The following is an 11,840-nucleotide window of genomic DNA, read 5'->3' on the forward strand; positions in this document are numbered from 1 at the left end:
TTACGTCTTCCCTTAGTAGTGTTTTTTTTTTTCCTTCTAGAAACATCTTTTTTTTTTCAAATAGTTTACAAATACTTATTTCTCGTGAAAAACGATTTCCTGCCCTAAGAGTTGCAAAAAATATTTTATATCTATTTCATCGCTATTAAAATGGGTGGTGCCCGGTACACTCTACCACCATTTTGATTGAAAAAAAAAGAAGCATATATAGATTTATAAAAATAAAAATTATATGTTCTGATCGAAAATCTTTAAATGCAATCTATGTCTAATGCATCTACCAAGTATTATCACTTTGCAGAAAAATTTTAGATTTGATAAAAATGACAGTAGTGAGTTTTCGATTTTTGAAAAATGGGGTCTTGGCAGAATTCCAGTGACCATTTGCTCATCGTAAACAACAAATATACCTCCAACGCTACCGGTTTAGACATTTCTTTTTTTTTTAATAAAAAGGAAAAAAAAAAACCGCTGCCGTTTTAGTGCTGTTCATAGTTTCACTTGGAAAAATCTCATTGGAGCCACCCAGCGGATAAAAAAGCGGAGTACCAGTGCCTTCGGCCATGGCGCTTCTTCTTCTCCGACTCCCTTCCCCTCTCCAACCTCATGTCTCTCCTCCACTCTCAAAACCCTCTCAAACCCAAACCCTCTTCCCCTTTACCGTCCCTCAGATTCCCAGCACTCGAAGCAGCACGGGAGGAATCTTTTTCCTCCAGCGACCTTTCTCTCCTATCGCGGCTCTTAGCACCACCAGCTCGGCCACAGAAACAGCGGCAGCAGAGGAGTCGACAGAGATTCCAGGAGAGGTTCGGAAGCGGCTGATTGCGCAGAATATACCTTGGACTTGCACTGCCGAGGACATCAGAAAGCTCTTCGAGCAGCACGGAACCGTGATTGATGTCGAGGTATCAACTTATTTCTCTTCTGAGTTTGGGGAAGGTTGAATCTTGGAGTGTTTCTTGGCTGCCATTTCGATTTTGGTTTTAATTGAATTTATCATGTCAGTGCTTTGCTCATGCAGTTATCCGTGGATTAATGGGGATTTTGATCCTTGTTCAAAAATTCGAAATTGACATGGATTGGAAAGAGAAAACTGTCACAATCTTAAATACAAATCTGTTTAGCTAAAAAAGACATTTGGAAATTTCGAAGATGAGGAAAATAAAGTATAGTGACAAAGCCAGGAAAGAGCACATCTTGTTAAGTGGTTTGTCTCAAGTAATTTGTCACTGGGCAATCCTGGAATTTGATGATTTCAATTGTCTTGTGCTGTAATCTGGGTTAGTTAACAGCAATGCTAATTGCAATCAAATCTGTATTATTCCATATTAAGATGGCAGGAAGAAACAAATAACAGAAAAACCTTGTAATGATCTTCGCTATCAAGTTCACACAACCTTTCGTGCCTTTCAAACTTTTGTTGAATGTGATTGTATGAGAACTTGCACTTTTATTGCCCTTGACATTGATCATCCGTTAACCATGATATCACATTAATGACAAAGGCTAGGTAAATTTATATTCCTCTGTTTATTTTGTGTTTGATGGCTAGTCAATGTTGTCTGAAAAGGTCTATCTTGTGTTCGTTATGTCCCTTGTTTGTCTTTCACTATGTATATTTACTATATATTGATCATTCGGACTTGCTTTGTCCAGCTCTCAATGTATAATCGCACCAGAAACAGAGGATTGGCATTTGTCACAATGGCTTCGGAGGAAGAAGCTGTTGCAGCCCTCAACAATCTCAATTCATACGTAAGTATTTCAGGTTAGGGAATCGGGCCCCCCTCAATTTTTTTCTTCCATGAGATAATCTGTCAAGTCTTTTTCATTTTAACATTATCTTTCTGCTGATTGCAATTTAGGAATTGGATGGTCGAGTGATTAAGGTGGAATTTGCCAGATCATTGAAAAAGGATTCTTCAGCGGCAACGATTCCTGTGCCCAAATTCAATGTTTTTGTGGGGAATTTATCTTGGAGGGTAAGGTCTCGTGATCTTCGAGAACTCTTTAATGCCAGTGGGAATGTTTTATCTGCTGAAGTGATCTTCCAGAGCAATCCAAGAAGATCAGCAGGCTATGGATTTGTCTCCTTTGCTTCAAAAGAAGAAGCAGAGGCTGCAATAGCTACGTACAATGGGAAGGTAGATTTGGACCTAGTTATATATGCACATGATACATCACCTATAGCTTTTTTAATAACTGTAGATTTCTTATGAGTATCTCTTTATGTGGATGCATGCTATGTTGTTATTGTTGCAGAAATTGATGGGAAGGCCAGTAAATTTGGCATTTGGTACCATTCAAACTGACAGTGCTGAAGCTAAATTGTCAAGGAATGAGCAATTAGATGACACATCAAATGCAGCAAATGGCAGGAGAGAGCAATCAAACGAAGATGGTGAAATGTGAGGAAAATATGAGGAGGTATTGAATGAGGCATAGTAAAAACTTATATTAAATATCATATTGAATATACCATCAAATAAATATCATATTGTATATACCTTCACTTTATCTTTATTGAAATCGTGTGTTTTTTATTTTTTATTTTTAACAAGGTTCCATATGCTAAATAGGCATGACATGACATTACCACAAGAGTGTCACATGGCAGGTAGAATGCTTTAAGTTTGTGTATGGACGTATGTAGTTCACTCCATACTCCCGACATTCTGGCAGGGCAGTACTTCAGAATAAATTATCAAGATGGATTTTCTAGAATTTCGATTTGATAATAACAATTTATAGTGACAAAATAAATACTGGAGCCCCGTGTATGCTCACACCAGGAAAGTAATTCTGAACTAGTATGATTTTTGTGTCACTCTGAAGTAGTACTTGAATGATCTACTGTTCGCTTCTCAATAGATAAAACACGTAAACATAAATGGTGAGAAGATTCTTAAGACAAACACTAGGAGTAGAGGATAACTCAGCATATGCCTATGTGGTGACATGGATAATAAGAGAAGACTCAAAAGAACACCTTAAGTTAGAAAAGAAGGTTCAAAAGAACATATAGAGCATTAAGAGAACTGGATTTAATGGCTTTAAGGAGGTGTAAGAAGCATATAAGCCTTAGGATTTCAACAATTTGTAAAGAGGAAAAAAAAGGGAAGATTTTGAGTGGAGGTTAACACTGAGGAGGTAGCGCTTGCTTCCTCCAATGTCGTGGCATTCCCTGAATTTCCTTGCTATCAAGCAGAGGGTCATGATAAAAGTTTTCTCCATGCTTGGAGCTTTTCCCTGGATAAGACATCCGGTTTCTTTCATAGAGAGGTTTCTGCATTCATCAAGAGAAAGCAGAATGTAACAAGTAAAAGAGTCTAAAGATGTCCGCTACCAAGGGATTAGTGTATATGCATTCATAGGGCGTATGCACAATGAAAAAGGAGGGAGAATAATTTAGGTGGAGATAAGAATAGTGTAATTCTGAAAATGATAGGTAAATAGAGGAAATGAGTGTTGTTTACATGAGTGTTGTTATAGTCATTCTACTTAGATATATTACACTAGTTAGAATGAGTGAATTAGGAATCTCAATGTATGCACAATGTATTATAAAGCGGATGGTGAGGAAGTAGCTGCCAAGGTTTTCACAGCAGATAATGGATAGCAGCTGTTGTAGTAGTCACTATTACTCAAACAGCCTACTAAAACATATTAATATGTTTTTTAAGCAAGGTTCACCGAATTAGTACCGGAGGTTGTATCGGCAGGCAAATAGGTCGGCATGGTACAAGTCCATATCATGTTGTTCTGGGTTGTACCAACAGGGAGAGTCAGAGAGGGAGGGGGACAGGAAGAAGGAGAGAAGAAAAGAGGGAGAGAGGGAGAGGAAGGAAGGGAGGGAGGAAATCCATTGCTTTATTTGGCTAGAGCATGGAATAACTAGACCACTCCATTTGTCTACAGCATGAAATAACCAGACCAGCTATTGCTTTAAACAACCTATTGGGATGGTTGATTGTTGGACCAATCCAACAGGAAACAAGTCTGGCCTGCTATGGATCAAATATCCCACTTTGAACCCATAGCATAGCAGCCGCTATATTACCTTTTTGCTGATTATATCAGGCACTTTCATCCGAGCACCATTTAGCGCCTCTATGATGCTTAGCATAGTGGTTTCAAGCTAAGGCTGTTACAGCAGCTGTTATAGAATCTGCTATAACAGCCATGGTGGCCAATTCTTAAAACCATGTGTGCAGTTGGAGTAGTAAGGTTACATGTATCATTAGTGTATTACATAAATGATTTGCATAACCCCGACTGAAGTTCGAGTTCCAAGACCCTAAGACAACCAATGAACTATTTTGAAAAGATACACACAATACAACTGTTTTGTTTGACATAAGCTTTCAACTTTATGCTATGTCCCAATCCTTAACCACTACAAAGTTCTTGAAAACAATAATAAGAAGACCAGAACAAACCTAGAACCGACAAGCTAGCAATGCAAATTTTTCATCTACATATCTATGACAATTCAAAGCATGAGAAATTGAGAATCTGTAACTAATTTGTGGAATTAGAGGGCATAACATTTTCCCTCTAAGGGAGAGCTTGACTAGGGAGATTCACTGGCGATTTGGATCCTGATAGAAGACATAGTAGTGTAAAAGAAGCATTATATGTCATTTAGTTGATTTCTCAAAATCGCTTGTTTATGAGCGTCGAGGCTGTGGTATTGTAGATATAACATAGATGCAGCAAATTGAATAATTTGTGTTAAAATTTGCGAGGGAGATGTCAAAAAAAATTGAGGATTTAGTGCATGGTAGGAATCTGACCATAACAAGGATTAATAATGGGAGCAAGTTGTTAACAGGACTATTTAGAGACTGCACAATTGTATAAACAACTAAAAGCACAAGCTAATCTTTCTGACAAAAAAAAGTGTATCGTTTTATAAATGAATATTATTGACATTGTTTTGAGCACAAATATATTTAATTCTTCCACCACTATTTGGTTGTTACCAGGATTATTTAGGTATTGTGCAATTGTAGAACCAACTAAAAGCACACATTATGGTAAGTGATACAATTGTCTGTGATACCATACAAGATGCATAAGCCAACCTTTTTGACGAAAAAATTAGCATTCTTTGAATGAAATTAGTGAGAATTGTTTATTATTTTGAACATAAATCTATTTGATGCTTTCACTTCTATATGGTTTTTCTAATTTAAAACTAATAATAGTGAGGACTCTTTGTTCCTTGAGTGGTTTTCCATTTTATAGGTGTTCTGTAGGTTATGTATAAAGAAAACTGGGCAGATATGTAAGAGACACTATAAAGAGGAAACCTTTTTTTGGAGATATTGTCAACTTTACTTTGACAACTCTTTTTTTTTTTCTTTAAAAAAAAAAAAAGGAAAGAAAGTTTGAAAGCAACAACAAATTCAAAATATTAGAGAAGTTTTCTCTCCAAAAAGTTTAGAGGAAATATGTAGAAACAATAAGTCAGCCTTGATATTTGGCCTTCAACACCCCAGGAGGTAGCCATTTAAGATTCTGCCCTCATCCATGGATTTCTCTATCTGTTTCTCTTCTTTATGATGAGGTCCTGAAAGAAACCAAATTCAAGGAAGCTATGTTACCTAGACACTCGCATCCAGCTCCTAGAATCCATTCCAATATGTACCCGAGTGAGATATGCCTCAGATACTTGAATAGTTACCAAAATTTATTAATTGCATTTTTTTTAGAAATTGGTAGAGAGCTAACTCCTGCAACAATGAGTTTGACCCAGCATAATAGTTTTTAAAATATGGTTTCCTTCTTTCTAGGTATTGGTTGATAATGTAAATACTAAAATGATTTTGCAAAATTGTCATTTTCCTAAACTCCTTGAGATTATTGGAAGGTTTGGATGATAAATGCACGTTATAAAAGACCATAACAAATAATATCTTTTAATGTTTTCTTTTATACAACACTTAAATATATATTTTAGTTAACCTTTATTTCTATATATCCCTATATCTCCTTTTTCTCCTCTTGCCGCGTCAGACACTCTGGACATGTGTCCAAATTCAGTTCATCTCTTTGTCCATGTTACACTGCATGGAAGAAAGCCATGGATAACTTGAGCATCTAGTAATTTTGTTGACTGAAAGAACATTGAAAGAATAGAAATGCACACAAAAAATGTTGTCTGATTGAATATGAGGTGATAGAGTAGTACTTCCAACATGTTTGACAAAAGAGGTGGTGTCACTGGGTAGGTGAACAGAGCATCAATGGATATGAGGTGCATGATTTGATAAAGATTGAGGGAAAGCGAACGTGGTCTAATGCATCCAAATCAATCAACCAAGCATTAGAAGGAACCTTCAACAAGCAAGATATTGGTACACCAGCTTGACTAGTAGATGGCCATGTCTTATCCATGTCCAAAATAAAAACCATCTGGTTGTGCTGCTTCTGAGAAAGTGGAGTATCAGAAGATAAAAACTCTTATCGGATCAATATATGCTTAGGATATAGAAGCTAATGGTAGTATGTATAACTATCCCAGCACCATGCTTGTCTTTGCCTGCATAACAAAATCATGCCAAAATTTTTGAGGCAGCTCACATTGCAAGGTAGTCTCCATGCAGCTGGAAGAAAGAAAGAGGCCACAAGTGGTTGTTGCAAGGTAGAAAGAAGCACCTCCAGATGCTGCCAAATCGGGGGATGAAGAGGCATGACAGCAAGCTTGCAACTGTAGCAAGATCAACAGATAGCCAAAGACAAGTGGATGACTACCAATCAGTTATTTTTTGTTGACTGTATTCAGAAATTTATACATGAAATTATGTACCAAAGAAGAAGTATTGTCATAAAAGAATAATGCATCCTCATGATTTTGTTTTCATAACCTTAAGGATTTTGTTTGCTAAATCCGCCCAGCCTCGGGTGATCTTGAGAAGATCAGGTGGATATGATCAAGTTTATCATCATAATATTTTATTCACCAACTGACTCAACATTTCAGTTATTCTGACAGCAAGTATTTTGACTACTTTAATTTTTATCTCCAACTGTATGGATTCTTCAGATACTTGATAAATTGTTTTTTGTATCTAAGGCTTAAATCAGCTTAGTTCTATCCTGATAATTTTTTGGACCAAGCCCATGAACAATAGATTATTCTAAGCCAAACAGGGGTACCAATGACTGATAAAAGTGAGTGTGGTGGGAAAAGCTATGTCCTAAAAGGTAATACATGTAATGGACGTAAGCTAGTTCAGTCTAGTCTTAGGTAGAAAAAATAATGGAACTTTCCTATAGCTAACATTAACAACTTGACATATGAGTCATCTTGCAAAAAACTTGACAGAAATTACCTTCTTGGCAATAATAAGCATAAATTTTAAATTTATTTTAAGATGAAATGGGTTCTTTAGGTTTTATGACTCGCTCTATTGAGAGATGTTCTTTTGGAAGTGAATTTTTTTCTCATTGTTTTCATTTTGGATAATTTTTTTTTTCAAAAATATGGTATGTTGGCTCACAATCATATTATGATCTTCTGAAAGATAAAAATAGTATCTCAAAGATTTTTTTGGGTATTTTATGAAACGAGCTTTTATAGATTTAGTTTCTAACTTTTTTTCGCATGTTGTTGTTTGACATGGGTCAGACATTCTCAAATTTTGAGGTGATCAAAATTTGGTTTCTTATCATGTCATATTTCATATGATGTGGTAGGAATCGATTTAAAGGAAATCTGATTAATTAAGTAATTGACTGTTAATAAGACATGTCCCTAAAAAAATAGAGGGAGGTTAGTGAAGCTCAGCATAGATCAAATTATATCCAAAAAGGTTCGATTTCTTCGTTCTAAATCTGTTGAGCTGAGGCGTTCCAGATAAAGTCCATTAAGAGACTATGCCGTTTTCTCTGAGATAATCAAGAAATTCATTATTCAAATATTGTCCTTTTCGATCTGATCGAAAAATCTTAAATGATTTTTTAGTTTGTTTTTCTACCTCAGATCTGAATTTCTTGAATCTTTCAAAGGCTTCAAATTTGTGTCTTATAAGGAATACGTACCCATATCATAAAAAAAATTATTGATAAAGATAATGAAGTAGAGATAATCTCCTCTGACCGGCATATCAAATAGACCGCACACATCTGTATGTACCAGAGTAAGTACCTCAGTGATCCTTTTCTCCGTATCCCACAAAGGATAGCTTGATTATTTTTCTTTGAAGACAGGACTCACAGACGGAAAATGACTCATCTAAGAATGAGTCTAAAAGACCATCTTTCTCCAATCTATTTATTCTTTCTTCTCCAATATGATCTAGCCTAAAGTGTGACATATACATTAAGTTAACCTCATCTCTGGATCTCTTAGATCCAATGACATTCACTGTTTGTTTGGATTGGTTAACTAATTTATTTGCATCAACATGCAAATAATAGAGACTATTAATTAAGTGACCATATCCAACCAATTTATTTCTAAAATAAATGGCACAATAGTCCTTCTTGAAACTAATTTTATAACCATCCTTTGCTAGGCTTAAAATAGAAATCAAATTTCTGCTCGGAGCAGGTACACAATAACAATCTCTTAATTCTAGATAGAAATCAAATAGTAATCGAAGAGGATAGGTCCGTATGGCCATAACAGCAACTTTTGCTTCGTTGCCTATTCATAGAGTTATCTCTCCTAATTTCAACCTTCTACATTCCTTAAGACCTTGCATTGAAGTGTACAAGTATACACTAGAATCAGAGTCTATTACCCAATTGGTAGTAGAAAAAACTGTAAGGTTAATCTTAGTCACGAGCATGTTCGATATATCTTCTAAATGCGTGTTCTTTGAACTCTTCAAGGTCCCTATCAGCATTTTCTGATATAAGATACAATCTAGCTACTTAGAACTCAAAACACCTTTCAAGTCTCTTAGTCAATTCTTACAATTGGAACCTGACAATTGGTTGTACTCAAAGAAACAGGCAAATCACTTAGAGATTGACAATTTTTCTATAGAGATAAAAAATTTCTAGTTAGATTTTTGTAATTAATTTTAGTTTATTTTAGAGATTTTATTTTTAAAAACAAACTACCTCCTATTATTCCTGCGAATCCTTACACTCCTCGGACGGAAAAATGAGAATCCCTTCGCGAGTTAGGATTTCTAGTGGATACTGTAGTCCCACCGATGCGTACATATGGAGTTATAATTTTACTATCGGTGGGGGCTATTTCTCAAGACTTTAAATATTATATTGGATCTTGAAAAGACGGAGAAGTAGGTGCAAGATACTATCCTATGTTTTGATTTGGTTGTTTCCTTTGAACGTGCACCGCGTTGACATAATGGTCTCCTAAATATCCGCAGAGTCAACAGATAATTTGCGCCAAGAAGTAAACTCTTAGAATATTGGACGGGCTTGCAACTTGTTATCAAAGTATTACTCGAGATGATTTTATTTACGTTCTTTGGATATAAGAAATGGTTCTATTTACGTAAACAGTTTGTTTCTTTATCTCAACAAGTGTGGATGGAAGTGAAGTATACCTTCCACACGTAGCTTGAAGTCAGTGTAAATAGGGAATTTATATTGCTCCCACTCTGTTATTTGTTTACCCTCATCATCTATTGTGTGAAAGGAATGTACTGCCACGTCCTCTGGAATTGGTCCAGGTCTTGGCCCAAGATGCCGTTGTTTTCGGAAGACAACCTACGAGGTCGATTTGGATATACATATACGCGCACATCAATTAGGTATGAGAGGGAGAAGATAATAACATTCTACATAACAAAAGAAATATTTGATATGGATAATTGCTAAAAAATATTATGTTTTCTGTAATGCACTTTCTTATTAGGAAGAGCTCTATCGTTTGATTAGAGTTAATATGTAAGTGCCGGCATAATAACAGAGATAAGATAGGTCCTAACTAGAGGGTTGGAGGCTAAATATCGCCCATCCAAATTGTTGGATGTTTCCTATTATCTCTAAATTTCTTATCATAAAAACATCATGTGATTTAGAAATCTTTAGCATATAAAATTCTTATACATCCCGTGGTTAAAAATAGTTAAATCAAATAGTACAAAAAATATAATTTTTTTTTTACCTATAGATATATAAGCTAGAGATCTCGAAAATCATATAAGTTATAGATAATAAATAGTTTAGATAGTAGACCATATCCACCAACTCAAGTCACCAGCACCAAATCTTAGATATCCGATCTGAACTGATCTTATTTAGAACATTCTATGAGCACCCATATATTAGCTCTGCTCCTATAATTTTTCAAAGAAATGGTGATACAAGGTTAACCACCATATCATTAAGCTTATGAAATGATAAACAAAAACAAAAAGCCATGCGATGACAACCCAGCTAGATCTAAATGCTCTCATATTCATCCTCTCTGCAGAACAACCCAACTCAGAAGCAATCTCCCTGCTGTCACATTTACAAATATTAAGAGAGTGAGGTCTCCCAATTCAAGATCCAAAACCTCCTACTTTGTTAGCATAAAGAGCAAATTTATCTATAGCTTAGTGGTAACACCTCTTACCTTTGAACAAGAGGTCTTGGGGCTCATTGGCTGGTAGATGATGTTTCAACCTACCACAGCAATGCTTGTTGCCACCAACAACCATTTGTAGGTCAAACTCAAAACAGGCTGATGATTCCTAGTTGTGGGATGCCAACCAACATCCTTAAGACTTGCAACATTAAAAAAGTTGGGAACTGCGCCTCCTAGCTCAGCAGCTCTATCAATGCATCCATTAGTCCACAAGATTGCCATGGTATCCTTCGGAATTCTTTTGCCCTTTTGCATTGATGGAATTCGGAATTCTTTTGTCAACAGAGCGATGAAGCAGTATTCAATTCTAAAAATTTTAGGAGAAGGAATAGGCCCGCCATTTCCCCAAGCCATTTTTAATGACAGAACTAATTAATCCCCAATTCCATTTCTTAGGAGTTACTTGTCAAGGAAATTAAAATAGCAGAAGCTTGAAGTGTTAAGAAATTGATGTCGTCAATATCAACGGGCTGATTTGGTTGTTTAAAATTCATGAGATTTTTTTTTTTTTTTGGCTCATAGGATGGATTATATGCTGACTTGACTAGAAATGAGTTACTGTTGGGGGATCAAAATATTCAAGATACTATTATTGGAATTTTTCCCAATTATTTTGGGATAATTGGGTATCATATTGTCTCAAAAGCATTTTAATTATTGTATCCAGATCTTTTAACGCATTATTATCATATCACAATATTTATATCCCAATATTTTTCCTCTAATTCATTCTGAAAATATCTTGCAAATATAGAAAAATATCAGCAAAAATCAATTGCTTTAGACCCCAAAAATTTCCAAGAAAAGCACCCGATCACCTATATGATGTCAACCACCCTTCTTTATAGAAAAGAAAAACAAAAAAACCACCTCATCTCACTATTTGGACTATATTTTCTTCAAAAAAGAAAAAAAAAAAAAAAACTTCACTGCACTACTTATTTTTGTGCTCACAATATCAGTGGTGATAATTTGCGAGCTAGCACATTGGATCTACTCATCACCTACGTGACTCGTGTTTGCCCAAAATTCCAAACTGCCACAGAGGACTAGTGATGCTGAGAAGCAACGCCCTTTAGAAATATGAAAAAACTTTATCAACTTAATGACCGTGAAACACGTCATGAGGTTAGGCAGGCATTTGGACACCGAGGTATTAATATAATATTTCATGCAGTGACGCGTATTCCAAGAGGATGCTATCACACGCTACGGAAAGATCCTTTTCCGCATCATCCAAACTAAAACTATAACGACAACAACCGGCTCTTTTGGAGAC

The 11,840-nt window shown here is 35.7% G+C and overlaps 1 protein-coding gene across 4 annotated transcripts; it reads left to right on the forward strand.

Annotated features, from left to right (window-relative positions):
• The first annotated feature begins 497 nt into the window (after positions 1-497).
• Positions 498-6,871, forward strand: LOC105060556 (28 kDa ribonucleoprotein, chloroplastic). 4 transcript variants are annotated; one of them, XM_029260579.2, is made up of 5 exons: positions 498-905; positions 1,657-1,755; positions 1,866-2,144; positions 2,263-2,427; positions 6,584-6,871. In XM_029260579.2, exons 1-4 carry the CDS (start codon positions 564-566, stop codon positions 2,410-2,412), a joined length of 870 nt encoding a protein of 289 aa, XP_029116412.1. In that variant the 5' UTR covers positions 498-563; the 3' UTR covers positions 2,413-2,427; positions 6,584-6,871. The 4 variants fall into 4 exon arrangements, with proteins under 4 accessions (XP_029116412.1, XP_073103702.1, XP_010942625.1 ...); XM_073247601.1 differs by having other exon boundaries at positions 6,237-6,648; XM_010944323.4 differs by having other exon boundaries at positions 499-905; positions 6,601-6,871.
• The last annotated feature ends 4,969 nt before the right edge of the window (positions 6,872-11,840 follow it).

The sequence above is a fragment of the Elaeis guineensis genome, chromosome 13 (assembly GCF_000442705.2).
Source record: "Elaeis guineensis isolate ETL-2024a chromosome 13, EG11, whole genome shotgun sequence".
Lineage (NCBI taxonomy): Eukaryota > Viridiplantae > Streptophyta > Magnoliopsida > Arecales > Arecaceae > Elaeis > Elaeis guineensis.

What these genes read in the sequence shown, in the direction of transcription:
- LOC105060556 (XM_029260579.2), top strand. Translation starts at nt 564, where the DNA reads ATGGCGCTTCTTCTTCTCCGACTCCCTTCCCCTCTCCAACCTCATGTC. An exon ending in TCAACAATCTCAATTCATAC is followed by an intron (nt 1,756 to 1,865) that starts GTAAGTATTTCA and finishes ATTGCAATTTAG; the next exon opens with GAATTGGATGGTCGAGTGAT. An exon ending in TAGCTACGTACAATGGGAAG is followed by an intron (nt 2,145 to 2,262) that starts GTAGATTTGGAC and finishes TTATTGTTGCAG; the next exon opens with AAATTGATGGGAAGGCCAGT.